At 49.2% G+C, this 27,992-nt stretch overlaps 16 protein-coding genes across 19 annotated transcripts; 7 read left to right on the top strand and 9 right to left on the bottom strand.

Annotated features, from left to right (window-relative positions):
- The first annotated feature begins 237 nt into the window (after positions 1-237).
- On the top strand, positions 238-6,529 carry LOC117591883 (cuticle protein CP14.6). Of its 2 annotated transcripts, XM_034285265.1 has the most exons (5): positions 238-298; positions 680-861; positions 920-995; positions 1,089-1,257; positions 6,516-6,529. In XM_034285265.1, the coding sequence occupies exons 2-4, from the start codon at positions 683-685 to the stop codon at positions 1,242-1,244; spliced, it is 411 nt and encodes a 136-aa protein (XP_034141156.1). In that variant the 5' UTR covers positions 238-298; positions 680-682; the 3' UTR covers positions 1,245-1,257; positions 6,516-6,529. The 2 variants fall into 2 exon arrangements, with proteins under 2 accessions (XP_034141156.1, XP_034141157.1); XM_034285266.1 differs by lacking the exon at positions 6,516-6,529 and having other exon boundaries at positions 1,089-1,559.
- Positions 1,556-2,955, bottom strand: LOC117591872 (odorant receptor 47a). The gene is made up of 4 exons (XM_034285246.1): positions 2,614-2,955; positions 2,366-2,555; positions 1,697-2,312; positions 1,556-1,632 (listed from the first exon to the last, which is right to left on the bottom strand). Exons 1-4 carry the CDS (start codon positions 2,921-2,923, stop codon positions 1,582-1,584), a joined length of 1,167 nt encoding a protein of 388 aa, XP_034141137.1. The 5' UTR covers positions 2,924-2,955; the 3' UTR covers positions 1,556-1,581.
- Positions 3,075-3,582, bottom strand: LOC117591888 (heterogeneous nuclear ribonucleoprotein A1-like). 2 transcript variants are annotated; one of them, XM_034285271.1, is made up of 2 exons: positions 3,286-3,581; positions 3,075-3,219 (listed from the first exon to the last, which is right to left on the bottom strand). In XM_034285271.1, the coding sequence occupies exons 1-2, from the start codon at positions 3,503-3,505 to the stop codon at positions 3,188-3,190; spliced, it is 252 nt and encodes an 83-aa protein (XP_034141162.1). In that variant the 5' UTR covers positions 3,506-3,581; the 3' UTR covers positions 3,075-3,187. The 2 variants fall into 2 exon arrangements, with proteins under 2 accessions (XP_034141162.1, XP_034141161.1); XM_034285270.1 differs by having other exon boundaries at positions 3,075-3,582.
- Positions 5,344-5,724, bottom strand: LOC117591892 (glycine-rich protein 2). Its single transcript, XM_034285276.1, has one exon. It carries the CDS (start codon positions 5,633-5,635, stop codon positions 5,411-5,413), a length of 225 nt encoding a protein of 74 aa, XP_034141167.1. The 5' UTR covers positions 5,636-5,724; the 3' UTR covers positions 5,344-5,410.
- Positions 5,977-6,302, bottom strand: LOC117591891. The gene has a single exon (XM_034285275.1). It carries the CDS (start codon positions 6,267-6,269, stop codon positions 6,021-6,023), a length of 249 nt encoding a protein of 82 aa, XP_034141166.1. The 5' UTR covers positions 6,270-6,302; the 3' UTR covers positions 5,977-6,020.
- On the bottom strand, positions 6,341-7,524 carry LOC117591876 (prisilkin-39). Its single transcript, XM_034285253.1, has one exon. The coding sequence runs from the start codon at positions 7,353-7,355 to the stop codon at positions 6,564-6,566; it is 792 nt and encodes a 263-aa protein (XP_034141144.1). The 5' UTR covers positions 7,356-7,524; the 3' UTR covers positions 6,341-6,563.
- Positions 7,525-9,135: 1,611 nt separating this feature from the next.
- On the top strand, positions 9,136-9,593 carry LOC117591885 (glycine-rich cell wall structural protein). Its single transcript, XM_034285268.1, has one exon. The coding sequence runs from the start codon at positions 9,171-9,173 to the stop codon at positions 9,537-9,539; it is 369 nt and encodes a 122-aa protein (XP_034141159.1). The 5' UTR covers positions 9,136-9,170; the 3' UTR covers positions 9,540-9,593.
- A 1,092-nt stretch (positions 9,594-10,685) lies between these two features.
- Positions 10,686-11,266, top strand: LOC117581313. The gene has a single exon (XM_034268362.1). The coding sequence runs from the start codon at positions 10,810-10,812 to the stop codon at positions 11,170-11,172; it is 363 nt and encodes a 120-aa protein (XP_034124253.1). The 5' UTR covers positions 10,686-10,809; the 3' UTR covers positions 11,173-11,266.
- Positions 11,267-13,400: 2,134 nt separating this feature from the next.
- LOC117585492 (nuclear pore complex protein Nup214) lies at positions 13,401-14,374 on the top strand. The gene has a single exon (XM_034274991.1). The coding sequence runs from the start codon at positions 13,514-13,516 to the stop codon at positions 14,345-14,347; it is 834 nt and encodes a 277-aa protein (XP_034130882.1). The 5' UTR covers positions 13,401-13,513; the 3' UTR covers positions 14,348-14,374.
- A 915-nt stretch (positions 14,375-15,289) lies between these two features.
- On the top strand, positions 15,290-15,746 carry LOC117584657. The gene has a single exon (XM_034273688.1). It carries the CDS (start codon positions 15,316-15,318, stop codon positions 15,685-15,687), a length of 372 nt encoding a protein of 123 aa, XP_034129579.1. The 5' UTR covers positions 15,290-15,315; the 3' UTR covers positions 15,688-15,746.
- A 77-nt stretch (positions 15,747-15,823) lies between these two features.
- LOC117584650 (glycine-rich RNA-binding protein 2) lies at positions 15,824-16,811 on the top strand. The gene has a single exon (XM_034273677.1). The coding sequence runs from the start codon at positions 16,325-16,327 to the stop codon at positions 16,712-16,714; it is 390 nt and encodes a 129-aa protein (XP_034129568.1). The 5' UTR covers positions 15,824-16,324; the 3' UTR covers positions 16,715-16,811.
- Positions 16,812-17,212: 401 nt separating this feature from the next.
- Positions 17,213-17,577, bottom strand: LOC117592553. Its single transcript, XM_034286427.1, has 2 exons — positions 17,472-17,577; positions 17,213-17,418 (listed from the first exon to the last, which is right to left on the bottom strand). Exons 1-2 carry the CDS (start codon positions 17,575-17,577, stop codon positions 17,213-17,215), a joined length of 312 nt encoding a protein of 103 aa, XP_034142318.1.
- A 146-nt stretch (positions 17,578-17,723) lies between these two features.
- Positions 17,724-18,170, bottom strand: LOC117587450 (guanyl-specific ribonuclease pgl-1). The gene has a single exon (XM_034278171.1). The coding sequence runs from the start codon at positions 18,134-18,136 to the stop codon at positions 17,753-17,755; it is 384 nt and encodes a 127-aa protein (XP_034134062.1). The 5' UTR covers positions 18,137-18,170; the 3' UTR covers positions 17,724-17,752.
- Positions 18,171-18,737: 567 nt separating this feature from the next.
- LOC117579838 (keratin, type I cytoskeletal 10) lies at positions 18,738-19,331 on the bottom strand. Its single transcript, XM_034265938.1, has one exon. The coding sequence runs from the start codon at positions 19,246-19,248 to the stop codon at positions 18,838-18,840; it is 411 nt and encodes a 136-aa protein (XP_034121829.1). The 5' UTR covers positions 19,249-19,331; the 3' UTR covers positions 18,738-18,837.
- Positions 19,332-19,578: 247 nt separating this feature from the next.
- Positions 19,579-20,033, top strand: LOC117579829 (glycine-rich protein 5). The gene has a single exon (XM_034265926.1). It carries the CDS (start codon positions 19,611-19,613, stop codon positions 20,022-20,024), a length of 414 nt encoding a protein of 137 aa, XP_034121817.1. The 5' UTR covers positions 19,579-19,610; the 3' UTR covers positions 20,025-20,033.
- Positions 20,034-21,281: 1,248 nt separating this feature from the next.
- Positions 21,282-27,261, bottom strand: LOC117579814 (protein transport protein Sec24A). Of its 2 annotated transcripts, none has more exons than XM_034265907.1 (10): positions 27,087-27,261; positions 24,119-25,684; positions 23,928-24,054; positions 23,363-23,862; positions 23,071-23,296; positions 22,382-23,004; positions 22,098-22,324; positions 21,940-22,037; positions 21,738-21,876; positions 21,282-21,667 (listed from the first exon to the last, which is right to left on the bottom strand). In XM_034265907.1, the coding sequence occupies exons 2-10, from the start codon at positions 25,664-25,666 to the stop codon at positions 21,556-21,558; spliced, it is 3,600 nt and encodes a 1,199-aa protein (XP_034121798.1). In that variant the 5' UTR covers positions 25,667-25,684; positions 27,087-27,261; the 3' UTR covers positions 21,282-21,555. The 2 variants fall into 2 exon arrangements, with proteins under 2 accessions (XP_034121798.1, XP_034121806.1); XM_034265915.1 differs by having other exon boundaries at positions 23,071-23,293.
- Between the last annotated feature and the right edge of the window lie 731 nt (positions 27,262-27,992).

The raw sequence follows: 27,992 nt of genomic DNA, 5'->3' as shown, positions 1-27,992 counted from the left end.
TGGTACAGCAGCAGCAGCAGCAGCTCTTCCGATTCTGCCGCTGATTCAGGCGGACAAACACTGTTTGGTGCCCCTCAACCTGCTCCTCTTCCAACTGCATCTCGTGGCGGATGCCGCTGGCGTCGCTGCAACTGTCTCTGCCACTGCCACTGCCTTCGCTTGGGCTGCTGCGACTGCGCACTGCAGAGACTGCACTTTTTGTTTTGGTATAAAAACGTTTGTGGCAACTGCATTCAAGTCAAAACACTTTTGACGAGCCTCCCCAGCGCATTAATCGGAATCAAGTCGCTAATTCGAAGTGAGTTTCCCATCGTGGTTCTCGTGGTTCTCCTCTCGATCCTTAAAGTGAAACAGATCCTAGCTAGATAGCATCCTTGGACTGCAGAGAAGGGCCGCTCTTGTGGCTTTATGGATAATTTTCCCACGACCTTCACTCAGCATCCATCAACTTTGAAGAACTTTCAAAATTCGCTCAACTCAATCGATGCATCAGTTATGCACACATACATAAATACATATACATATACATAATGGTATATGCATATTTGTATCGACTAATTGCACAGCAACGAGTTTGACATTCAAAGCTGATGGGAACGAGCATCGCCTCGGGCAGCTCCATCGCGGCTGAGCCATCAGTTATGACTCTATTTAACCAACGCCCGTTTCGTTTCAAAAGGTCATGCAGACACTCACCCACGCCTCCTTCCTTGCCCTGGCCCTGGTCCTCTGCTGTCTGGGCGCCATCCATGCCCAGCCCCAGCGCGGCCTGCCCCCACCGCGCTCCAACTCGTTCGACGCCAACGCTGTGATACTGAAGCAGAACTTTGACCTCAATCCCGATGGATCGTATCAGTACAAGTGAGTGGAATCGATTAGCGAACTCAGGTAGAAGTGAAGCATAACTGATTCTCGACAGCTACGAGACGAGCAATGGCATTCGAGCTGACGAGGCGGGTTACCTGAAGAATCCCGGCACACAGGTGGAGGCGCAGGTGGGTCTACTTTCGGGTGGTGGCCCCGTTCGACGCTGGCATACTTTGAGGCGCAATTCAAACTCTCTCTCTCTCTCTCTCTGTGTACTACAGGTGATGCAGGGATCGTACTCCTACACCGGACCCGATGGCGTCGTCTACACCATCACCTACATTGCTGATGAGAACGGATACCGCGCCGAGGGCGCCCACATACCAACACCACCTCCCGTCCGTGCCGCCAACGCCCCTGGCAGATTCTTCAAGTAATCAAACCCATTCCGTGCTTCAACCCCAATCTTCAAGTTCTGCAAGAAAGAGAGAGAGAGAGAGAGAGCGGGCAGCTGCTCACCAGAGAGGTACATGCATACATTCCCACCCATTAATCCATTCCAGCTGAGACACAACACATCCCCACCTTCGTGCTTCATTCGTGCATTTCGTGCATCCAGCATCCACAGTCTTCCAGTCCCCATCTCTAATCTACTCTAATACTTAGTGCTTTACGAACTGTGTGAGATACGTAATAATTTTTGTAAGATATGTAAAATTCGCTCAGCAATAAAAGAAATATTGCGCCAAGAATAGCATCGAACGATCCCCTCCTCTACGAGAAAGAGCGCAGCATGGTGATATAGGACATGGCGGTGCGGACAATCTGCGTGGCATAAGCAGAAACATAAATCAACAAACGAATTTCGGTGCTTAACCTTTGTTCTCACCGATGAGAACGCCTCCATGTTGGCCTCGAAGAAGTAGCCGGTGATGCGGAATCCGCGATGTGCACGCATCATGCTGATCAGCAGGGAGCGGCAGATGGCGGAGGAATCCGCACCGGTGCCCAGGCTCTCGTGCCAGGGACTATCGTAGATGGCCCACTCGAAGAGGGCGCTCTCCGTCTTCAGGTTCTCGCCGCAGTAGCAGTAGATGTACGCCTGGATGATGATCGTGGCAATGAAGGAGGCATAGTAGACGCCCTCCGTCTGGGTGAACGTGATCGAGAAGAGGTAGCCGAGCATGCACAGCTGCAGCGAGGAGATGAAGAACTGGGCACAGATGATGGGCTCGTAGCAGCGATTCAGCTCCGCGCACATGTCCAGGCTGGTCTGGTACAGGGCGAAGGTCTTGTTGAGCTTCGCCTGCGACTCCTCCGGGGTGCCGCTCTTGAAGCGCAGCACCTTGTACTGGGCAATCCTGAAGAAGGCGCACAGGTTGCTCGTGAAGGAGCAGAAGATGGTGTCCAGGCTGACGGCGGGCAGCACCACGCCCGTGGAGGCAAAGGCGCACCACAAGAAGGTCAGCGCATAGTTGCGATTGTTGTGGATGTCCCAGGGAAAGCTGCGGGGAATGACTTAATAAATGGGGTTCCACATGCTGCAAAAGATACGTACAGACAGGGAAAGGGTAGCTCTGGCTCGGCATGTCCCGTCAGCCAGTAGCTCAGACCCATGCGCACAAAGGGCAGGACACTGTTCAGGGCCCAGGCGAGCAGGAAGCAAGTCCGAAAGATGCCGCACACCCGCTGATCCTGTTTATTTGCCGCGATTATGATCTGCGCATACTCATCGCCCTGCGCGCCCTCTAATGAGACAGGAGGAGGATCAATAAGAGGACTAAAAGTACAGAGTCCTCCACTCACCATGCGTCATCAGGTGGCGGAACGTGTCAATCATGCGCCAAAAGTCCTTTCGCAGATAGATAATCATGCTGAACTTGAACAGGCCCAAGATGGTGATGAGCAGAGCCACCATGGCGTCCGCCAGCAGCATCACGTTCTTCCAGTTGTGGATCACTGCCGCCACAATGAACGGAAAGATGGCCGCAATGGAGTAGACATTGATGCCCCTGTGCCGATACTTCCACATCTCGCCAGAGCCGCTGAAGAGATCAAAGCCCAGCATGGCAATGGTGGCCTTCTGCACCAGGAGAAAGTTTTCCGTTGTCGACATGTTGCAGCCCCAAACTGTGCCATCTGCAGGTCGAAGGTGTCCTTTTATGGCTGTGATGTGTGTGACTTGGTGTCCGCCAGGACATGGCTAATTATAGGGCGTCCACGCTGACACCTCTTTGAACATTGTAAATGAGAGACAAGTCGGGGGATTTTGCATTGCTAAATGTTCTTTATTGGCGCCCAAACATCTGGAGGTGTCATCCTGATGTGGCGATGCGAGAGGCGTGGTCGGTTGTCAATCCATTTGGATGACAGTGCCAGCCTATCGGCCCCAGCCGCCCCAGCCACCCCATCCTCCACGACGACCGTAGCCGCCACCCCATCCACCGCGACCGCCACCCCATCCACCGCGGCCGCCACCCCATCCGCCGCGGCCATATCCTCCGCGTCCCCAGCCACCGCCTCCGTAGCCCCACTGGCGAGCCTCTCGGTCGCCTTCGTTCGCATGGGCAGCTCCCTGGTCGGCCACATCCAGCAGTCCAATCACTTGGTCGTTGTTCTGGTTGTCATCTTGGTTGTCCAGGGCGTAGGCACAGGCCAGGCACAGGACGCCAATGAGGGCGAGCAGTGTTAGACGCATCTTCTTCGAGTTGTGGGATATTTGTTGCCGATTGAATTGAACTGAAGTCTGGAGTGCAACTGATGATCTATCCTCTCGGCCAGGGGCCTTTTATTTGCTGCCCCGAGCGCTGGGATGAGCTGTCGTTCCTGTTCTCGTACGCATCATCAGTACGAAGCCCAGCAGTTCTAGTAAAGCCTAACCCAACCCAAGCCAAGGTGCACTCGTACGTATGTACATCCACACTTGTGAGAGAATATTTGGTATAGACAGCCGAGTGTTTAGGGGCTTTTTTGGTTTCGACCGGGTTCTGTTTGTTTGTGGCAATATTTCACCATGAGATTATTACACCCAAGTCGTTATTGTCGTTGAATCATTTCAAATGCTAATGTCTCATTTTGGGATGCTTTGTGCGGCTCCTAAGTGGTTGGGTTGATGCATTGATCACTTGATTGCTGCTCAAATGCGCTCTAATTTGGCTGAGTACCTGTTTGGGTTCTACTTTCACATCTAGAAAGTCGGCAACTGACACATAAACGATACGACGACGATTTAGCGAAATAATTAATTAAATATTTACCTTGGACACTTGAGAACTTTAAGCAATCGTTGACTCTCTTTAAACTTATTGTGGCGTTCCCAGTGTGTATTTATTCACAAGGATTCTAATGGAAATTGTTCTTGCAATTGTTTAGTGAATGTCAGGAACGAATGTCGATCAAGAAAGCGAAAGAGTTATGAACTTATAAGCCATTGAACCTATTCTATGCATTTCGAACAGGTTCTCTGTGGAAGCATTCAAAGTGTTTTTTGATATACATATGCCAAAATATAAACAATAATTTAACAACTTTCAGCAACTCGTGCGAGGTACGATAATATGCAAACAGCCCCTCGCTTCACCATAACAGAGAGCTGAACAAAGCTTTGGCTTGAGCTTTGGCAGAAATGTGTAGAGTATAACCCGAGCTTTGGCAAGAGCCATATGTATATGAAAAGCTTTACAATTGATACAACATTATTCTTCCGTTCATCACTGTAAAATATTAATCAGCATAGGGACAAGCCCCTCATGTTCGCTCACGCGTTTCACGATTGCCCTTAAATGTTGATAATCTAATCAAGATGTGCTCTTAAACACACAATAATAATGCCTTAATTTGGCTTACCAACTAATAGCCAACGATAATTATTTGGCCGTTTTCGATAAACGTTTGATGCGAGTCATTTCAGTGCACGTTGGCTCTTCAATATCCAAAATACATCGGCGCACAATGATGAACATCCAGGAGAAACTCATTGTGCTGCTGTATTTATTTGTAGGGGTAAGTAGCTGGACACATTGAAAGATTTATCTCTTTAATGGCATTGAAGATGGCCACAAAGGATGCGAATCTATGCAAAGTGGAAGACTTCTATCTAAAGTCAAACAATCGAAGCTACAAATATGTGACTTTGAAAGGCTCCAATTACAAAGCTCTGGGTATGCATTGCCAGTCAAATAATCATAGTATAATGATTCATAGAGCAGTTTTCTCTCAACCTTTCAGGTTAATTTTGCTTTGTACAAGCGCTTGAATGGCTACAAGCCTTTCCTTTGCTGCTTACTTCTTTGCTTTTATAAGTTCTCACTCGAACCTAAACCATGCGTGCCCCATTAATGATGTTTGTTAACAGTTGTTCCCTCCCCCATATCACTTGTATATTTATGGGTTTTTTCACAGCGCTTCTGCCCTTGCCCGAGGTTGACTATCTGCTGGAAAGCCAATGGTCTAAAGACGACGTCAAGAGCAAGCTTATTACTCTTCAGTTTTATGTAACTCTGACTTGAATATTTGACAAGCAAAAGATATGCAGACTCTGTCGTAATTGCCTCTAAGAATATGATTTTATTATCGGATACAAACAAACATCTCGAGAGATGGACTAGCGACCGTAGTGGCCATGGTGACCACCGTGATGTCCACCATGACCGCCTCCTCCGTAGTGTCCGCCTCCTCCATAGTGACCTCCGCCTCCATAGCCACGCGCCTCGCGATCACCGGCGTTGGCATGGGCAGCTCCTTGGTCAGCCACGTCCAGCAGATTCAGTTGGCCGTAGACAAAAGCCAGGCAGAGGAAGCCGATGAGTGCGAGTAGAATCAGACGCATCTTGAGTCGTTGTTGATTTTGAGGATGATTTGAGATGATTGAGAGCAATGTGCTGCGAGCAACTGTTGATGCCTGAGCCCAAGCAGCGGCCTTTTATTTGGAGCCCACGTCTGTTGTTATTCCCGTTCTTGCTGACTATTTTTTTGCATTTATGTTAGATTAAATTGAATGTTTTGCAATAAAATGCCAGCGACACAAACAAACTGCGATTTTAGATGGCCCAATTCGTGGAACTCATTTGAATCGCAGTTCGAACACTTCGCGGAGCTTTAACTGCGCTTTATCCGAAACTTGGAGCTTTTTGCGTGGCAGTAAACAAACTAACAAGAAAAAGCTGCTTATGTTGTTGGGAATGGGTTAATTTGTATTTTTGTCTCAGTGGCTATCACCAGTAGCTGCGATAGCCATAGCCCCAGGGGCGATACGAAACACGCCAACCGCCGCCCCAGCCTCCATGCCATCCTCCACCCCAGCCGCCCCATAGCCAACGGGCCGGACGTTCTCCCTCCTCTGCATGCTGGCCACCCACATCGGCCACATCCTCCAGGGCTATGGGCTGCTCTTCTGGCTGGGCCATTGCTGCTCCCAGAAGTGCTGCCAAAGCAAAGACCAAGATGAGCTGCATTCGGTCCATCCTCTCCAGTGTAACTGTGAGCCGGCCGGGGGCCACAGACACCTTTTATACTCGCCTGCACTTCGCGCACTTCTAATTGAAGTGCACTTGTCGTGCATCTTCAGGGGTGATCTCAGCCCTGACCCAACCACCATTCGATTCTTATTAACAATTTTTATTAACACTAATTTGCATGGGCCTGAAGAGGGAGAAAAACCAGACTCAAAGCCCACGGCAAAGCTTTAACAAAGCGATCTCTATGGAAAGACCCACCCATCGTTGGACATCGGTAATACTGAATGACTTGAGGCCTGTCTAGCCGAGCAGGCCCAGCAGACCGCTTAGTGCCTGTGGATTTGCCCCACCCAGGCCTGCTGCTGCTGCTCCTCCGCCGCCCGCTGCACCTCCGTTGGCCAAGTATGGTCGCAGACTACTGCCGAGGGCCTGGCCTAAGAGTCCGGCCAACTGTGCTGTCTGTTCGGTGGATAGCTGTGGACGTCCAGCTCCAGCTCCCGCTCCCGCTCCCGCTCCACCTCCAGCACCCACTCCCAATGCAGGCGACGCGGGCGTGGCTGAAACTCCAGCCGTACTGCCGTAGCTGGCATACGAGGGATAGCCACCGCCCACTGCTCCTCCTCCAATTCCTGCTCCTGCGGTGTAGTTTGGCCGGTAGCCGTAGTAGTTGCCGGTATATGGCTGCGGTCGCTGATATCCACCGTAGTTGTAGCTGGGCCGGTAGTAATTGGATCCGTAACCCAGACCCAATCCCGGATAGCCATAGCCGTAGCCGTAGCCGTAGCCTGGATAGCTACTCGTGTATCCGTACGGATTGTAGCTGGGCCTGTAGTTGTAGCTGGGATAACTGCTGCCGTAGTACTGATCCGACTGTGCTCCTGCTGCAGCGCCACCCACGGGTCGCTGTGGAGCCACTGGCGCAACTGGAGCGTCGAAGAGAGATCCACCACCACCACCGAGGCCCAGCAGCAGGGGCGTCAACAGACCCAAGGTACGTCCCTGTGGGCGATCCGATCTCGTTCTGCTACTCCTCTGCGCCACGACGGCAGTGAGAAGGAGACTCAGCAGAGCCAAGCGCGCTGCCAGATTCATTCCGTATCGTATCCAAGAGGTGCAACTAATCTGTGGCCTAGTCCACAGTCAACTGAAGACTAGCCAGCAGAGCAAAATAAGTTATATAGCGGAAAAGTTCTTGGGTATAAAATTTCCAAAAATATGTTTGCCGCAAAACTTGCAGACCTTCACCGGGCCCAAAAATGACAATCCCCAGGCCAGGCGCCAGCGAGCGGAACTTTGCACGCACAAGAAGCGCGAAACGAAGCGTAAATCTTGGCCGAAACGTCATCAACTGGTTGCCTCCAGTTGGCTTTCTTGCTCCGCTTAAATGATCTTCTGCAGACGGCAGATTCGGAGTTGCTTTGGGCATGGCCGGTGACGACGGCACACCCGACATTGACCTTGCCAAATGTTGGCCAAATAAGTCAGAAATCTGTTTCACACCGTAAACTTACTTCCGCGGGTTTTTTTGCGACTTTTGTTTTTTACTGGTTTTGGGGGCGTATTCGCAGAGCCATTGTGGCAATAAAGTTTGTCAATGGCAAAGTAAATTAGTGACTATTTGAGTGGGGGCATTGTATCCAATCAACCATTCACAGGTGCAGCCCATTCGATCTATGAGTTACTGCTCTGAATCATCTTAAGTACATACTCGTAGTTGCCTGGTAAATGATTTAATGTTCCCCAGATATTCCCTAGGCGTTCCCATGCACCCGTAGACTGCTGCGAATTATAACATCTCCACTAATTGGGGAGACTTTCCGAGACATGGAAATCTCTGGCTCTTAATTTGATTATGTATGTCTGGCCTGACGTCTGGCGAAATGATTAACAAAACAATCGATTAATCATCACACATGTGAATGGGAAAGGGAATGTATATTGTACACATGAATTCTATGTACTTGTAGATTTATAATCACTGGGAAGATGCTGTAATTTGCCTAAGCTGACAGTAACATGTCACAATTTACGTCTACCCTCCGAGTCTTAATCTTAATTCCGATGAACCGGTTTGCTTCAACCCAATGATGTACGATTTGTTTTGATCAAAACTTTTACTGTTTTTTTTACGATCCTCTCAAGCTTTGATTTCTTACCCTAACAGACCGAACGATCACCAACTTTGAAGCATCAACAACTCAGAAATGCTCAACATTGCTGGGATAAGAGAGTGTCAATAGCCTTTAAAATATTTTATCGTCCAGTGTATTTGCAGCTTCGGTTCGGAGTTTAAACGAGTTTCACTTGCATCAATTTTAATTAGCTTCTTTTTAAGAGAATTAAACAACACTTAAACAGAACCACCATCGTCGTTTCGGCGTGTAATTAATGTGCTTTACGCTTATTATCATCCAAAAAGCAAAAGCAGCCAAACAGATTCAATTCTGTGGCTGCCCATAAAGTAAACCCGATCTCCAGTAATAGATCGCCATTGAATTACTGCGCAAATTTGGACTTTCTTCAGGTCAGTGATCACATGGGAGCGTTCAGACTCGTTTGGATTTACCAGCGGGAGAAGTGAACCCCCATCCTGGAGGCCTGCTGGATGTGAAGTGCTTCATGTGCTGGCTGACGATTTTTGTTTTTGTTTATCTCTATTTTTGAGAGATTCATTCTGGAGGCAGCAGTTCTGGGATCTGGGAATTCCACTGACCTCGGGCACTTACAGGTTTTTGCTGAAATCATCGAAAACCAGATAATTGCCGAGTGGCGGTAACTAATGATACTTGGGATGCGAAATCAAAGGATGATGATGCCGATCTTGTTGCGGGACATCCCCGCTCTGTGTGACTATAAAAGACCCCGTGCTTATCCGAATCGGCAATAGAAACATTTCAAGACTCAAATATGAAACAAGTCCTGCTGCTAGCACTGGTGGCGACTCTGGCCCTGGCCCTGGTCTATGGTCATCCGTTGGAAGACCCGGAGCAGCGTCTCACACTGGAGGACGCCGATGCCCAGCCCGTGAACGATGAGGGAGCCGGCGTTCGGGCCGCCCGTCACTTTGGAGGAGGCTTCGGTGGATTCGGTGGCCGTGGAGGTGGCGGCTTTTGCTGCGGCGGCGGAGGTGGTGGCTACCGCAGAGGCGGCTTTGGAGGCGGTGGCTACCCCGGCGGTGGTTTCGGAGGTGGCTACCCAGGTGGCGGTGGTGGTTATGGTGGTGGCAGTGCATCTGCCTCTGCTTCAGCCTCTGCTAGCTCCAACTACTATGGCTAATAATTTCTTCATTTTGTGTACGAATAACGCCAAAAATAGACGAAAACAACAACAGGCGAGAGTTTTTACTGGGTGGGAAGGGGATTTCTTTGGCTGGGAACTCACTTCTTACGCACTTGAGTGGAGAACTACGTCGCGAATCCTAATTTTAGAACTGGAAACCGGTTGCCGAATCATATCATTCCCGTTTGAAAATCTTCCACAGTATGAAATGATCGTATTCGATCCGATTTGGAACCGCAAGATAGACAGTGCGATTATTGTTTATCGCTTCAGCCGCGAATTGGCAGTCGCTTGTGAAATGCTGCGATAAGGAGCGGTCTTTTCTGGAATCGTGTAACTTGTTTTCGGGCCAAACACTAATTGATACGTCAATAAAATGTGTAGCTATTTTCAGTTGTTTCCACTCACCCTAGACCTGTAAATAGACCTTGGGATTTGTAGTTTTGCTAGTCAGACTTTCACCAGAAGCGTACTCGAGCCTCGAACTTGGGGTAGGGTAGGGTCACGCCACTCAGGGATGGGGCCACAGGTGAATCACGGACTTCTAATTAACAAACGCAAATATTTTCCACTCTCGATTGGGGAATTCATTTCCGTGGCAACAGGCGCACTGTCAACGTGATTCATGTCAACTTTCCTGCACTGGCATTCAATTAACGCCTCGTCCATATGTACATACAAATAAAAGAGCGCGAAAGGGCGCCAGAAAAGAGCAGAACTTAGCTCTTGGATGGGTGGTGAAAGAGTTAAATATAGTCGCCAGATTGTGGTGAAACTATGTTCGGAGGAGGCCAAATCCAGAGGATGATTCAACGGCGGTGCCTACCACAACAAAACCGCAGAACGCAACTTCACATCTGAAGCGTCGAACCCGAATTGATCAGCCCCCAGTGCTGTCGTCACTGTGGTCAAAAACCGTCCAAAAAGGCTGGACTCTGACGGAAATGCTGTGCGACCTGGCGATGCTAATTGAAATGAAAGATGCACGGCAAATTAAATTAGTGCCCCACTACACTGTCATCACAAATAGATGTTGGGTGCTGGGTGCTGGGTGCTGGGTGCTGGGTGCTGCCTGGGTCTGTCATAATAATTAGCGCGTAGTGGATAATACTCAGGCAGATCGCACGTATAAAAGGCAAAGGCAGCCCCAGTCCAGACACAGAACCCAAAGGAACTCCACCACGAGCGGACCAGCCAAACCCAAAACCAAAATAACACAACCAAAACAAAGTGATAATCCAATCTAACAAACCACCAAAACAACAATATGCAGTGCACACTCTCCCTTTCCGTGATCGCAGTGATTGCCATAATCTTCAGTATAAACATGACCCAAGGGGCACCCATCAGCAGCAGCATCAGCAGCGAATCAGGGGCCATTCTCTCACCAACCGATATCAGCGGTGAGGCTGTGCGTCAGAAGCGAGCCAGTGCGGCTTACTACAGGGGCGACTACTTCATCTGTTATCCCAAGAGCGAGGTCTACGGCAATGCCTATGGAGGCTCCCAGCGGCGCTCGGATGATTCTGTGGCCAGTCCACCACGGTACCTGGCCGATGACTCCTTTGAAGCTCGCAAGGATAGAGCCGATGCCAGGCGCGCCGCCTACACTGATAGCTACGGCAAATAGGCGACTGATCGGAATAGCACTTTGAGTGCTAAGGATTTCACAGGTCTAGCTTTATGAGATGTACAAAATATGTTTATTTATTTATTGAAATCGCTTTAAAAAAATAAAAACTAAAAACAAAACGAAATGTATTCAAACACACCAACAGCAATTCTCTGTCGAGTTCCCGGAAAGGGAATGATTCGATATCAAAACAGATGGACAGATAGATAGATTAGGAAAAGTTAGAGTCAGAGAAAGAAGAACAAAAGGCACAGAAAATAAAATATCGGGCGGCGATCCAAAAATATTATATTATATATGTACATAGGAAATAATTTAGAATATAATTGAATGTAATAGAGTCTGATTTAAACTCACCTTCCATTTGAATTGACTTGCTGCTGGGTTATTCTCTCTTTTGATTATAATTTATTTTCCTATCTGTATAAGGGCCATGCGGTACATTTCATACATTTATTGGGGGTTTCACTCTTACTATCCGCTCTTTAGTTCGTTTTTGAGGCACACTTTCTTAAGTAAGACTCACTATTGCCGTAACCGCCTGGCACTCCTTGCCGTCATAATGACCAGCGACACTAACACTTGCACTTAACACTGAGTGAGATTTTCGCTCTTTCTTTAGTCTTGCGGGACACTCAACTGTTTTTACTTGTATCTCACTCTAACACTTTTCACTCACTTTTGCCGCAGCCACTAAACACTACACGAACACTCACTCTCACAGAAAAAAAAGCAAAACAACTCGAAAACAAAACAAAAACTCAAGTGGAAGGGCATCACACCATGAATAGTCCCGTTATTTTTCCTTGCCTTCTTTCAGCTGGAATTCTCATGACTTGAAAAGAGCGGCGTAGGCAGCGCTAAAACTGCGACGCAATTACCATATTCGGAATATTTCCGAGCAGAAAAAACATTGATATTATTGTTTTCACACATGCTGATATTTTTTAAAATTTCCTTAGCCATTGGCTCTCGCCCACATGGGGTTGCACTTTTTGGGCTGTTTCCAGAAACTGAATACACTTTTCCGTCTCTTTTCCACATATTTTACTTTTAAACACTAGCTATGTATGTACACGTATCACACGGGCTTTTTCACAATTTTCCGAGCCTTTCCATCATTATTTAACACTTTTTCCTATACGACATTAACAAACACGCGTTGCGCCGGCAACTTAAATTTCACTAGCGCTCTTTTTCAATTGCAATCAAAGAGAGCAAGTGAGGGCAGCATTGAGGGCAGAGGAAGATGGGATGAGATCTTCATCAAAAAAGAGGTTTGAAGAGTGTTTAGCCATTGGTCCTCTGCTCCTGCTGCTGGTGATGTTAGTGCAATGACCTGAAGAGGGGGTGGAAAATTAAGAGCGGGAGCAATTTCGCTGCGTGGTTTGATGCTTACATTTAAGAGAGCACAACTGCGGAGTGGATTCAAGAGCGACAATAAGCGTAGATGAGAAGGTCCATTAATTTGAAGAGATCTTGTTTTTCATCCTCTCTTACCAACATGCAATGACCTGCGCCCGTGGAGAATTTGACTGAAGGAAGAGCCGACCTACATACGCTGAGGAATGTAGTAAGAGAGTTTTTGAGTTTTCTTATTGTCGTTTGCTTTGGCTTGTGCATCCTGTGTCTAAGCACTGTAAGGTGAATGGGGGTGTTTATACGATCTGCATAAAACTTTAAATGTTCATTCTACATGTGTTTTACATTTACAGATTCAAATAGTAAAACATACTTTTGAGCTGAAAAGGAAAAACTTTCAATAATTTTCCTTAATTTTCATATCTGGAACCAGCTACAACGCTCGACCTAGCTGTTAAGAGAAACTTGTCTGAGAACAGCAGCCTAGTAACATCAAAATTTCACCATCACGATGCTGAGTGGGACTGTATTCGGGAATGTATGAACATACATTCATACATATGTATGTATAAGTATGTATAAACAATGTACTCACCACATGGCGGGTCTTCGTCGGCGTCGTCACCCACCGGAGCAAGCGCAATTTTCTGCAAGGCGATCTTTCGGCTGTTCGATCTTTCGCTGGAGCGCTGAGACATTTCGCACCTTATTTGCTTTCGGCATTAGGCTAAAAGTGTGAATTGTTTATAAAGAGATTACAAAACGAAGACAAAATGATCTGTGGGCCGCAGTGTTCGACTTTTGCTGCCATAAAAACATAAAAAAAGGCATCACTTTAAAAGAAAACCAACGCTGCGGATAATTGCCAAAAGAAAGTTTCCCTAGGTCCGACCCGCGGCCTCAGCTGCGGCCTCGGCATAAAAGGCCATACCGGGGAGCCGGAAGCAAACAGTCACCCAACGAGATCGCTACCAAAATGACCAACTTTATCGCGAAGAAAGCCCTCCTGCTGCTCTCCCTGCTCTTGCTGGGCACGGTTCAGGCACTACCTCTGGAGGAGCACCACGGCCGCGAGCAGCGACAAATGAAGGCCGGGCCAGGAGCCGCCACGGATGCGGATGTGAAGATGATGGCCAATGTTACGCCCGCGGCAGGCAACTCCATGCAGATGGGCATGGGCATGTCCCTGCCGATGAATCAGATGGCCCTGAATGCAGTCGGCGCCCAGCTGGTGCGGTATCCCAACTATCCCGGACTGATCTACGCGCCGGGCATGGCTCAGGGATCTCTGAGCGGATTGAATGGCCTGCAGACGAACATAGCCAACAATTATCCCAACTATCCAGACCCGAATATGGTTGGAGCAAGTCAAGGCTTTGGGGCAGCTCCTGGCTTCGGTGCAGCCCCTGGATTCGGTGCTGCTCCTGGATTCGGTGCAGCTCCTGGTTTCGGTGCAGCCCCTGGCTTTGGCTCAACTTCTGGCTTCGGAGTAGCCCCGGGATTCGGTGCAGCTCCTGGATTCGGTGCAGCTCCTGGTTTCGGCTTCGGCAGCTACCCGGGCGCCTCAAGCCCTTCCGCTCTCATGTACGGCAATCCCATGTCGTCGTATCCCAGTCCCCAGCTGCCCAATGGATTTGCGCCACAGCCATCAGTGGACAACTTCTCGGCTCTGAACAACATCGTGAACATGAACAACGCGCAGGGATTGGGAGGATCTAACCAAGGATTCTATCAAAATCCGCAGCTGGGAGGACTCTATGCACCAGCCGGAGGCTACATGAACATGCAGGGCTACGCACCCGCCTTCTAAGGCATTCACACTTTATTTTAAACTTAAGGGCTTATTTATTTTATTTATTTAGCCAATTAAAAGAGCATTTAACCAGAAGGATCTGCATTGTCAGTTGCGCGTCCTTCCAGTCAGCCAGCGGGAGGGATGCTGAGGTTGTAGCTGTGGCTGTGGTCGATGGTTCATGTGGGAGCGACTGGCAATCACCTGACCTTTGCCAACGATCTGCGGAGGCAGGCCGCTCAGGCGCAGGCGGTAGCCGTTCTGGAAGCGCAGTCTCATCCCTTGTCCAGCTTCAACGAGGACTAGCAGCAGGGGCAGGGGCAGGAGCAGCAGCAGCAGCAGCAGTGGATGCCTCATCTTGGACAGAACTTTGGCCAGCAACTGGAGGCTTCCTGCTGCCAGCTGCAGCTTTTATGCCATGTTCTGTCCCACTTTTCAGCCATCCAACTCTGGATGAGTGGGCAAACGTGTTTGTCCTCCATCCGACTCCTCATATATCACAGCGAATACCGAAGAGAGTTGTGTGCCAATTAAGCAGCAGGTGTCAAGTGCAAGGCTCTCCACTCCAGCGGGAAACCAGTACTCGATATCGGGGCCATTCGGTCACGCATTCTGGCTGAAAGTGAAATGGAACACGCTGATTCGCACCCGCTGCGTCTTTGACAGTTTGTCCCGTTCACGATTTGCCAGCCAGATAAAGATCCATCCGTCTGTAATGCGAGTCTATCTGTATGGAATGAGAACCTTTTCCCACTCTGATTTACGACACCTGCAGACACACAAACCCAAACCCATACCATTGATAACTTCCCTCTCCTCAGGTGAGTGCGAGTGTGTGATTTGTTGTTGAGTGCACTGCAGGTAGGAGTACTCGAATGGGATTGGGATAATCCGATAATGGACGTGACTGTCTTGTATATATAGAGCCTTGCGCAGGGGTCAGAGTGCAACAGTCTGCAATCAGCAAGGGCAACAGCAACATCACCATGCACTACACCTCAGTGCTGCTCCTTGTCCTACCTCTTGTGATACTCGAACTCTGCGCCGCCAAGCCTTGGTGGCCCTCCAACGATGTCGGCTACGATGCCAGCTTGGATCCAGTGGCCTGGTCTCGTGCCTTTGTCCAGGAAAAAGTACGCACATCCCGGAGGAACAAGAACCGTCACCAGCAGTCCACCGGTTGGTGGTACCACACGCCCACAGCTCCCGAACCGACGGCTGCTCCCCTGCACTTTGTGGACAGAAATAACTACAGGAGATTCCTGAAGAGGCGCCGCAAGCTGGCGGCACGTGAGCGCCACCTGCAGACCCATCGGCATCAGTATCCAAATTCATTCTCATACACACATCGCCATTAGGAGGTGCTAAGCGTGCATTAATTCCTAGTTATTAGCATTATTAAACAATAGACCAAGAAGAGGGCCCAAACAAGCCTGTTTTATTTTTAGCTGGATAGGGCGTCGCGCGCGCGTCAGCAGAAGCCTGACTCGCTTCGATTAGCAGCAGTCTGAAGATGGTTCCAGATTGTGTGGATCCTAAAACAAGTTCTTGAACTGGGCCACGATATGCTGATATGTTTGTCCGAGGCAAACACAGACCAGAGACGCTGGCTAAGGTCAATCCGCTGACGTTTCAAGAGCATAGACCATTGGTAACATGGTAAACGTGGTAAGTAGATTGGCAAACATGATGTAACTATCCGCAGATCCAGCTAAAGATGTGAGCACACCAAGCGCCAGTCGCGGACTCTGTTTGCGCACCCACTCCAGACCAGCCAGACCAGCCAGACCAGACCAAAACCCATCCCAAAAGTCTAACAAAATGTTGGATGAATGAAAGTACGAGTATATTTGGGCAGAGTTGGGCCCGCAATGTTGACACGAGAAATTAGCAGCTCTCCGCACGAGCCCAAGACCAAGACCAGACCACCAGCAGCACCCGACCAGCAGACCATCCGATGAGCAGACCAGAAGTCTGTATATAAACCTAGTTGTCATGGCACTTGGAATTAAGTACCAGCCCAGCATCTATCACAGCAAGAAGATGAATTTCCTCAGCCTCAGTCTCGCCCTCATCGTGGTCGTCAGTGCCGTGAGCAGCAGTTGGAGCCTTCCCGTCGAGTTGGAGCCCAGCGCCATCAGCCTGCTGGATCTGGAGGCAGAACAGCAGCCGCTGGGGGATGAGCCAGCGGGCGAACGTGTGGCCCGTGGACTGGGCGGCTTTGGAGGAGGTGGAGGATTCGGCAGCAAGTTTGGCGGCCTGGGTGGACTCAAAGGAGGATTTGGCGGAGGACTGGGACACGGCTTTGGTGGCGGATTCGGTGGGCACGGTTTTGGCGGCGGCTTCGGCAGCTTCAAGGGACTGTTTGACAAGAAGTTCCGATAATCAAGATGTCCTGCACTGAGAGAAATATATCGCATAGTAGCATTAAGCACACTCATATTTAAATTAAATATGCGGTTTTTACATACAAACAAATTGACTTTGGTTCAAATTAAAAATAAATAATAATTATTTTACATTAAATTAATAAAAATAAACACACAACAGCCATAAAGGAAACTGTTAACCAATTCTGGAAAGCGGGCCTGGGCATGGTGAAATTACCAACGAGGTGACGTTGTACGCTGTGCGAGCAGCAATAACTTTTTCACCACGCTCAAAGAGACAAGCGCCGGAGAGGGATAGAGAGACTTCCCTGTGGGTGGTGAAGTCGTCACTTGTCACTTCAGCTTGGGCCTGGGCAGATATAGGTTTAGAGTTAATGTTAAGTTTATGAAGTTAATTTAAACTAAAAAGAACACATACACCTCATAAAAAAATAAACAAAACTGCTAATTATAAATCTAGTTTATTTTGTAATTCAATTAGCTTAAGGGAATGTTAAAAGTTGCCCATCTGGTAAATGGGATTCAATGCACCATAGAACTGGAGTTCAGGCTGAGGTGTGGTGCTCCTCGTTCTGGTCTTGACCGTGGGGTTGGCCAAGGGCTCCGTCGTCGGCTTGGGCTTGCGCTGGGGCTGCCAGCGGCTAAAGGTGAGTCGCACTTGATTGGCAAAGCTGCGCCACAGCTGTAAGGGTTTTGGAACTAAAAATGAATACAAAAATCAGATGGGAACCAGGCAGAAATCCATCCATTACCAGCTGTGGCAAGTGGTGCCACCAGTGGATCGTACTCCCGCTCATCCAGACCAAAGATCTGGCCGAGAATGGCACAGACCAGCAGCAAGCGAAGTAGAGTCAACATTTTAGCAAGCAGCCCCAAATCGTTCCACTTATAAACACTTTTGTCCGATGCTTTCTTCGAAAATGAAACTCCCACAAGGGCTTCGACTGCGCATTGATTGTAGGCCATAAAGTTTGCATAACGTTAACATTTATTGAAGTATCACAAAATCAGCATCGCAATCGGACGATCTCTCTTAGCCATAGAAGCCGCCGCCGTAGTAGCCTCCTCTGCCGCGATAGCGGGTGCGTGTGATGACCCGAGTACGCTGGAAGCCACCACCGTAGCCACCATAGCCGCCATAGCCGCCATATCCTCCGTAGTAGGGCGGTGGGGGTGGTCCAAAGAAGGGTGGAGGACCGAAGAACTGGCGCACCTTGCGAACGTTCTCATCCCCCGCCTCGCGCTGGTCAGTTTCTCCAGCCTCCAAGAGCGGAACGGGACTAAGCTCCGTGGCTGTTCCTGCTTCAGCTGCAGCTTGCGTTTCCGCTTCTGGATCTGCCTTCGAAGCACCGAAAAGCATCAATGCACTGAGGCAGAACAGCAGGAATACTCTGGTGTAATCCATTGGTAGTCGCATTCGCACTAAGACTTGATCAAACACTGAAACTGAGCTCCGACCTGGCCTTTAATTTATAGCCAAACATTTGTCCGCCCATCCAAGAACCTTAACAAAGGAGGTTCATTGGCATTGTTGATTGCCATTTGGGTATTATTTTTGATTCTACCCATTTTCGTGCTCGTCTAATTTCAATTTTGAGCGAGCGAGAATAATTATTGGTAGAAAAAACCCAAAATAAACGAACTACAGACTTGGATGAAGTTGACCCAATCTTAATGTGATGATGCAGCGAGATGTGAGGCGGAAGTGTGTGCGATACAGTGGGTCGAAGGGTGTGTATGGAGTGTTCCATACCAATGTAGCTCCAATGATGTGTTACAGATCTATCGAATGTGCCAAGAGTATCACAAGTAATTTCATATTTATCAAGTCCAGCCAAATTGCAATCTACTCTAGTGGTTGCCCAATCTAAACCACTGTATCTGTCTCTGTTTTCAATGGCTTGTTGTTTGCCACTTAGATCCCATTCGTTTCGCTTTGCGAGACATTCAGTAGGTAAACACACAAGGCAGCCAAAGACCATTCCAGAAATATCACCAACAACAACAACACGTTTAAGTAATTTACGCAATCTCATCTCTGATCTGTTGATTCCAAACACACAGAAAATGAAGTTCGCTTTTTTTGTTGTTTATTAATTGTTTACACTCGAGAACCAGTCAGCCGAAGAAGCCGCCTTTAAATTTGGCAAATCCCACGGCGCCACCTACAAAGCCACCACCAATGGCTCCACCACCCAAGCCACCACCACCAAAGCCTCCACCAGGAGCTACGCCGAGACCATTGTATCCATTGTATCCATAGCCGTAGCCATAGCTGGGTATCGTCTGCACCGTGGAAATGGTCGAGATAACCGGCACAGTGGTGATCACGGGCACTGTTTGAATCAGGGGAACCGTTTGAATGGCAGGAGCAGCCACCACACCACCGCCTGCAATGAAGCCGCCGCCTCCGATGCCGCCAATGTGCCGGGTCCTCCTCACAAGATCCGTGCTGCTGTCTCTGATGGGTGTGGACGTGACCGAGGCAAGGGCCAAGACAAGCGCCAGGCAAACCGTCTTCCACAGCATGATGCGATGGACTGTTTAAGGCGGCCCCGGCAACTGGTCGTGTATTTATGCAAATTAATCAGAGTCCACTCCCACTCCGGCCACTCGACTCGAAGCTGTTTGTGCAACCAATTGACAGATCGAACGCCAAAATCCCCAACATGACAGCGGCCAGCACTGTTGCTGATTCTAGCGATGCTCATGGGTTTACCCTCTGGGCGGTTCGCACCTCAGCAGCTAATCTGCGTCATCATTGCCACAACATCGTGAAGGTCGGGGTACACACGACATGGGGATTGTAATGCCACCTTCGTGTGGTGTCCATAAAAAACCAGGCAGACTCTTCTCTCGCATCTCACAACGTATCTGACCACGCGACAAAGATGAGGTTCGATCTGCAACTGTTGCTGCTGAGCATCTGCTCCTGGACGATCAGTGCCCACTCTCTGGTGGGTGGTGGCGTGGGTGGAGTGGCAGTCGCGGGAGGTGGCTACGTGCAGCAGTCACCGTACATCCAGCAAGTGCCCGTCGTTCAGCAAGTGCCCATTGTGCAGCAGCCTCAGCCGCAGGCCCTGGGTCTTGCCGGTGGTGGCCTGATTGGAGGCGGCATTGGCGGAGGCGTTGGCGCAGCAGCTGGCTTCGGACGCTATCGGGAGAGCTACCGGATTAGAGGTCGCGGTCTGGGCGGTGGATTCCGTGCACGCTACGACAAGAAGATTGGCGGCGGGTTTGCCGGCTTCGGAGCGGCAGGGGGTGCCGGCGCAATAGGCGGAGCGGGTGGCGGACTGCTAGGCTGAATTGTAGTTTGTCTTAGAATAAATACATCAATAATAGCATATAATTAATACAATTTAAATAAAAAGAAACGCAACAAACCAAAGCCAAATGGAATCTTAGTGTTTGGGGATGAGTATTCCTTCGTCTTCTCGGGGGAATATTATATGATTAACGTTCATGTGGTAGGCCTTGTGGCACCACTTTTGCACCCTGCCAATGGACAGCACGCACCACATGAAAATGGTGAACCATAGAAAGAACATGAAGTCGACGCTTAGCTGCATTTTTCCCTTCAAGCTGCACGTTCCGTTCGGATCGGTGGTGCTTTGAGTGTCGATCTGGCTGTGATCTGCAGCTGTAATCTGCTATTTGACACATTTGAAGGACTACTATGTCTAGATTAATGTATGATTTATGAGCAATTTGGATGTTAGCTCGACGTGCAGCTCTATGCTTTAAATAAAACTCTAATTAGCTTTTATTTTTGACGTACTCGTATGTGTATAAAGTATGGTACAGCATATGTATAATGTTTTCGTTTAGTTAACAATTTCCGGGTAGCGAAACGAGTGTCTTGTTGCTGCAGCTCTTTCCGTTTGCCGTTTCCTATTCCGTTCCACGTGTGTCTCTCACAAACTACGTTACCTAGGGCCCTCCCGTAACTTGTGGGACTCTGACTCTATGTATATATAATGTACTTTTGTTATGGTATAATTAATAATCTTTCTAGGCGTAAGACATACACAATACCTAAACGCACACACACCTGCACGCACACACACATTTTAAATAAGTTGGCTAGCTACTCGTATCGTAATCGTACTCAAACATTGAAACAAAAAGCCCTGCAAATAGCCCATTCTCTCTTATAAATAAATACACTTGCAAAACAATAATTCTGTTTTTCATATACGGGCATTAAATACTATTGAAAACAGCAAAAGCATAAGGGAAAAGCCCGCCACAGCTGCGGGTGTTCGTTCCTCTTTGCAGAATGTTTGGAAGCAGCTCGACAAAAGCAACGAAAAATTGCATTTAATAAATTATAATTTACAATAGCGCACGGGTGCGGGGCTGTGTGTGTGGATGGGATTGTATTGGGTGTATTGCATAACATATCTATAATAAATAACATTGCATGTCCGCTCGCGGAAGGGGAGTGGCGGAGGGGCCTACTGACTCGTGTGTGTTCGATCTAGTTTCAAATTGTGACAGGATACATACACATATCATATTTCTCGCTGTTCTCTTTTCTGTTGCATTCGTTTTTCTAGTGATTTTAGTGCAATAAATCAACAAATAAATAAATACATGCACTTACAAGTTACACCTAAGTTACGCGATTTGAGGGGAGGGTGAGGATGAGGATGTGTGGATGTGTGGATGTGATCAGTGGTTAGTGGATCAGAGAACTAGTCCTTGTATTCTTATCTCGTCTGCCTATATCCCATATATTGTTCTCCACTCGCACTTCCTGCCTTTAGACACCAGAGTCGTTGTGGACTCGCATTTATGCTGTATGCCATAATAATAGGATTTTCTGCTTATATACTATTTAACCTGAGCCCGAATGTGTTGCAAGAATTCATAGTACGATAAACTCGATTCACTGCGATCGTCGGTTAATCTCTCTATAAACTGACCCTTGGCCGTGCTCGTGTCTCTGTGGATCCAAGAAGGAGATTGAAGATTAGAAACTCGAGCATTCTTCTAGAGGGTTTTCAGTCACTCACCTGATTATCTGTACCAGCGCCGAGTAGGGTTTATCGTAGTTCAGACGCAACAAGAACCGCTGCAGTATGTCGTACTCGGCACTCACAATATGCGGCAAGCCATAGACGTAGTCGCCAAGCTCCGCCGTTGAGCTGATGCCTAAAATGAGATCGGGATTAATCCCAGGAACTTCACTCTAGCGTCACACGATCGAAATCTTACCCAGCACTGCCTCCAGGACATCGGGTGGCACATTGAGGCCGACATAGAGCATTATCAGTTGGCCACAGTCCATCAGGAATATCGAACGAGAGTCCAGGCTGTAATTTGATTGATTAATCAGCTTTCCGCTGGCAGATATTCAAACTCTTCAAACGTACTGCTCCGCAGATAATTGCAGGCGCGGCAACTCCGGCAGGGGATCCTCCTCGTCGTCTTCTTCAGTCGTGCTCGCATTAGAGTTGCGGGCATGGTAGATGAGCCCATCGATCTTGTACAGCTCCGGATAGACGAACTTCATGAGCTGATCCAGCGGCAGGGTCTTCATGCAGTCCATGGCATACACACGATCATCCAGGCGCGTGCTAGTACCCACACGGAACGCAGGCTAAAAGCAGAAGTTTTACTAAACGATTTCTATCTGGGAATCGAGGGAAATACATACATGCTTTAGCAGCCCCAGGATGTAGAGGGGCATCAATGCCAGACTGCGGGGAGCAATCAGTTGGCCGGACTGTCCAGAGGGCAGATTTTGTGCAATCTTAAATGCGTTGAACACGTCGATGGTTGCATTGATGAAGGCGTCGCGAGCATCGGACAGATTCGAGGCTATTGACCGGTCGACGGCCATCTTGGACAGCAGGCCGATAATCGCCTCCGTGTCGGCCGAGTGCATGACCTCGGGCAGCGACGACGTCACCGGCAGGCACACCGTGTGCACCCGAATGCGTCGTTCGCCCTCGCTGTTTGTGTAGAGCAACGCTGCCTGGAAGCAGATCGTCTTCACGTCAGTGAGGCTCTCCTCGTACGAGATTTGCATGCCGTAGCCCGCATCTGGATTCACGTTGGGCAGCGACAGCAGATCCGTGGAGCGCACAAAGAAGTTGCCGTGGAATGTGTGAACCTGCAGGCCGCGAGTGCAGCGGATGCGCATCACCGCCTCGAAGCCGATTTTGCGTGTCAGATAGCGCTTGAAGCACATTCTGAACGAGTCCACCATATGCTGCTTGGTCTTCTGGTACAGCGGGAAATGGTGGACACATCCGCCGCTGTGTTTGCTGATGCCAGCTGCAAGGAGATGCAAATATTAGCGGACGGTTCAAGGAGGATTCCTCGTGTGCAGAAGATACTTACAAATGGTCGCCATGTCGCTGTACTGCTGGTTCATCAGAAAGAGGTCGCATGCAATCTGGTAGCCAGAGCACTCCAGCGCAAAGCGCTTGTAGAAGTCGGTGGCCGGATTCAGGTGAGCCACATCCTTGGCCGAACGATTGTTGGGATCCTCGCGTGGCTCCAAAGCCCCGGGTCCCTTGTTGGGAAGGCACGCTTGAAAGACGGTGATGCGTCCACCAGACGACTGCTGCGATTGTAATAAAAAGGGAATGTAAGCTGCTTCTCAACCGTGCAGAGCCTTCCAGGAACTTACCATCAGCTTGAAGGCCACCTGCAAGGCGGCGCCTAGAGCGGAGCCTGGATCGTGTGTGTGGGCAAATCGCTTAGGCAGCAGCTTGAGTAGATCACGCACCAACTCTTTGCACTCCTTGAGGTTCACCAGGAGGCTATCGGGACGCGGCAGGAAGGGATCATCAATGTCCAGCAGCGTCATCTCGTGCGGCTGATTCAGACCCTCGGCCATGCTGTAGAAGTGGACGAAGCTGTCGTAGCAGATGAAGCCCACCTGGGTGCGTGCGTCGCCCGGCATCTCGTCCAAGTGCCTGTTGAGCACCGAACAGGCCGCCTCCAAGTAGCCGCTCTGCTGCGCAATGATCGACACATCGAAGAGGAACAGATACATGGCCGGCTGCGGTGGCCTTAGCATGTACTCCGACGGAGCAATGAACTCAATGGTGCTGGAGCGCACCTCTGGCCTTCGGGTGACATCGCCGTATGTCTTGGTCGCCGGATCGAACTGGAAATCTTCGGGCACTGAAAGAGGGAGTTCCTTAAAATGTTGCTTCATGTCGGAGATAAGTGATAAGATTGCCGCTTACATTCGTTCACGCGATAGCAGAGATTGCACTTCCACATCTTGCTGTCCACGAAATAGACAAAGGGATTGATGTACGTGCGGCACAGACGGCAGCGCACAATGTTGATGCACTGTATCACGGGCAGATTCTGGGGAGTAAAATAATTGTTTTGAATAATTCAGATTTAGTTTCAAGGAGATCCTCAAACTTACATTTACATCCCGAAAGGGATGAATCACTATGCCCAGGGGCAGGCGCGACTTCTGCAGCAGCGAGTTGGTCTCGGGGATCTTCGTGACGGTGCAGCGCATAATGCTGGGACTGCAGTTGATCGACTCGTGGAACTGATTGTGAAGCACCACCTTGGGCGCCGGCAATGTGGCCGGCGAGAGGATGTGTCGGTTCTGCATCAGGTCGATGGTGTCTTGGCCCCAGAGCCGACTAAAGCCCTGCTGGGCCACATTCAACGGAACCGGCGCGCCAAGCTGCGGGGGCCCGGACGTTGGCTGTGGCTGGGCATAGGGATGCTGCCCTTGGGACTGCATCGACGGAGGCGGCGGCTGCGACTGGTACTGCAAAGGCGTGCTGCTGGGCTGAGCTCCGAACATGCCAGTGGGCGGTGGCGGTTGATGCTGCTGCTGTTGCTGTGGTAGCGGCGGCTGATGCAGCGGCTGCTGGTACGCCTGGCCATACTGATATTGTTGCGGCGGCGCGAAGGGAGCTGACTGTGCCGTATTCTGTGGCTGCTGCTGAGCGAACGGCGCTGACTGTGCCTGTGGCTGCTGCGTCTGCATTGGAGGGGGAATTCCGGGCACGGCTGCCTTTGGGAGACTTGGCGGCCAGGCTGTTCCTGCTCCAGGCGGCGGTGCGGCCCTTTGAAGATTATTGTTCTGCTGGTTTTGGCTCTGCTGCTCATTGCTCCCAGGCGCCCCACCATACATGATCCTTTGGCCTGCAGCTAGCACGGGCGCTGGCTGGACACCACCCACTGTCGGCGGACCTCCGATCACTCTCGACGTACTTGGATTCAGATTGGGCGGCTTGCTGCCCATAACGGGTCCAGCCATAGGGTTCGCTAGTGGCAGCTGCTGCTGCTGCTGCTTCTGCTGCTGCTGTGGTGGCAACTGCTGCTGCTGCGGCTGAGAATTGGCGGATGGTCCATTGGTCCGATGCAGATTCATTTGGTGCATATTGCTCGTCAGACTTGCCACAGATTGGGACTGTTGTGGGACTGCTGTGGGCAGGGGAGCTCCGTGCGCAAATTGGGGGTTATGAGGCATCGGCGGCAGTCCTCCCAGCTGAGGAGCACCTATCAGGCCAGGCGAGGCAGTGCGCGAAGAGTTGGCGCTGGGCGCTCCATTGCTGCCATTCGTGAGGGACGTGGGTCCATTGGCGGTGGGTGGACGCAAGTGTTGCGGCAGAGTGCTGGGCGGTGGCCCCCCATTGTTGGCACTCGTCGAGGAAGGCGGCAGAAACTTGTTCGCAATATTGCTGTTGAACTGCAAAGGCGGCGGCGGCAGACTGCTGTTGCTGCTGATCCCTGGATACGGCTGGGCTGGGGGCTGCTGGAATTGCTGCTGCTGTTGCTGTGCCTTCTGCTGCAGATATTGCTGTGCTGATGCTGGTGCGACTGCCGATGGCGGAGGCTGCTGTTGATGATGCGGGACTGCTCCGGGCAGACCGTTGACCAGACTGCTGCCCTGGTTTCCGTTTGCAGTGCCTGCGGCGGGTGGCACAAAGTTCTGATTGTAGGCGGACATTCTGCTAATGCATACGTTCTGAAAGCAGAGAGAGAAGCGATCTGTAAGTTGTCTTCTTTAGCCAGTGATTGTGCCAGTATCTTATCTCCCTCAAGGTTAGTTGTTGTCGCACCTAAATTGGCCCCAACCGTTACCCGTTGACTGCTTTACTATCTAATCGTTCAATGTCAGAATACGAGTTACATGTGGACTGGCATAGCTCTAGGGTCGAACGTGCGCGGCTGATTGCTCACTCCAGATCGGAATTCCAATTGGAATCAATGGAATGGGGCGGAGGAAACCCTTGCTTGTGGCCTCTAATTACATGCAATGCCAGCCGACATATCAGAGTGCAATAAGGAATGCGTAACGAGCTGCTTCTTCGTCTCCAAATGCTATCATTATTGCTTTTATGGGCCTATTGTACACTCTCTATAATTCGAGTACGTGTGTGTGTGTGTGCATATACCGATATGTCTGTCTGTGTTCTGTGTGTTTGCTTTATAGTGTCTGCGTCAACATTTATTTGGATAAAAGTTGGAAATTTGTATCAAATTCGTTTATTTAAACAGCTTCGACAACTCGACGGTCGGAGACGTGAAAAAAGCTCCGATTAAGCGTGTTATATGCTGTTTGTGCTTGACCTCGGAGCAAGCGATGATCCACGACGATGCTCGCTAATAAGCAGGTGGGCCAAAGGCCACTGGCACAGCACAGCACAGGCTTGGGAGGTGTTTGCACAGCCGGCTGACGACCCACATAGCGGAAGCAGGAAGGAACTGCAACTGGCAGCTAGGAACTACCATTGAGCACTCCGTGAAAAACACTTTCATTCACGCGGCAGTGACTAAAACAGATAACAAAGCAACTTTTTTGATGACGTGCCTAACTACCACTCTCCCCTTCCCAGCCATGCCCTACCCTTTCTTTCTGTCTCTGGATAGTCATTCGTTCTTTCCCCGCCCCGCACACCACCCACTCGTTCGGGCTGTTGCTACCGCTCAGAAATTATAGAATTGAGTGAACTTTTACCCATCACCTTTCTGCAGTCCCCAAGAGGCATGCAAAGCCACAAGAACACACACACACACACACTCACAATTGGGCGCAGGCCAAAGAAAATCGCGTTTTTCACTTAGTACTTGACCAGGCAGCGGCAGCACTTGCACTTTGTAGTTGTCTCTTCCTCTTCCGCCCTTGATTGGCGATTTTCGCTCTTTGCACGCACGCACCGAACGCAGGACCACTGCGCTTTGGCCGTCGTTTTCGTAATTATTTGTCGAGTAGAAGTTTTGTTATTTACAAAGGGGTGGGGTCCCTGCGCTGCAGTTCTGGTTATTTATTAATTGGCAATTACTTCCGAGAGGCCAAACGATTGAAATTTTTCTGGTTGGGGCTTTAATGACGGCGCAGCCTTGCGCTCTCTCTTTAATTTACTCACTGGCGTCTTTCGCGTGTGTAGGGAAGTTTGTGGACGCCAACGTCGATGGAGCTGCTGTTAAACTAACTTTCTGTGCAACGCTAATCACAAATTACAAAAATTTACAACTTTGCGAACCCGAAAGGAACAAAAAATTTTGAGGCCACGTCAATCAGTGTGACCGTCTGTTTTGAAAACATTATCGGGGTTGAAGAGAAGAGTGTGGCAGGCAGTGCTGCGCTTGTGGCTTATTTAAAGCTAAATCTAACGATCGAACAAACCACATACATAAATTGAGATTTAAGTTAACTCAATTGAAAGTTTGAAGTTCAAACTTGCCCAGAAAAGGCAACTGCTGTCCATAAAAAATAGAATAGTACAACAAAGCGATAATAAAGCTTATTTTTAGCCATTTTATATCTAGCTTAATTTACTTTTAAAATTCTGGCAGCACTGCTTTCAGGGCTGCCACTCAAGCGCACAACAGCTGTGCGACAGCCATATGTTCTGTGTGTTGACAGTGGGAACATATAAACTATACTTCGACAAAAATCTAAATTTCAAAGGTCTTGATTAAACAGATCTGTGGATAATCGTAGATTGCTTTAAGAATAAATTGTTTTATTTGCAATAATCATATCTGGGCTCCGTTACAATCAATTTGTTAAGGTATTTGCTCTATTACATGTTAAACATTTCGGTTTCAAAAGAATTTCGAAAAAATATATACAAGTTCTGTAAGTAACGGTAACGGCTGGATTGGCTATCATTTGCTCCAACACCGTTTTAGCTATTGTTGTTGGGCTATTGTTATTCCTCTAGGGAAACTACATTTGTTATCCTATAGAGTTTCGAATATTTTCGTTTAATATTATTTTAAATATCGAAGCGTATATTTGTATTCGATTCACTTTTCGTTAACTTTGC

The sequence above is a fragment of the Drosophila guanche genome, unplaced genomic scaffold (assembly GCF_900245975.1).
Source record: "Drosophila guanche unplaced genomic scaffold, DGUA_6, whole genome shotgun sequence".
NCBI classification, from domain to species: Eukaryota; Metazoa; Arthropoda; class Insecta; order Diptera; family Drosophilidae; genus Drosophila; species Drosophila guanche.
Note: the sequence above shows the minus strand (reverse complement) of the source record. Positions and strands in the feature narration are given on the sequence as shown.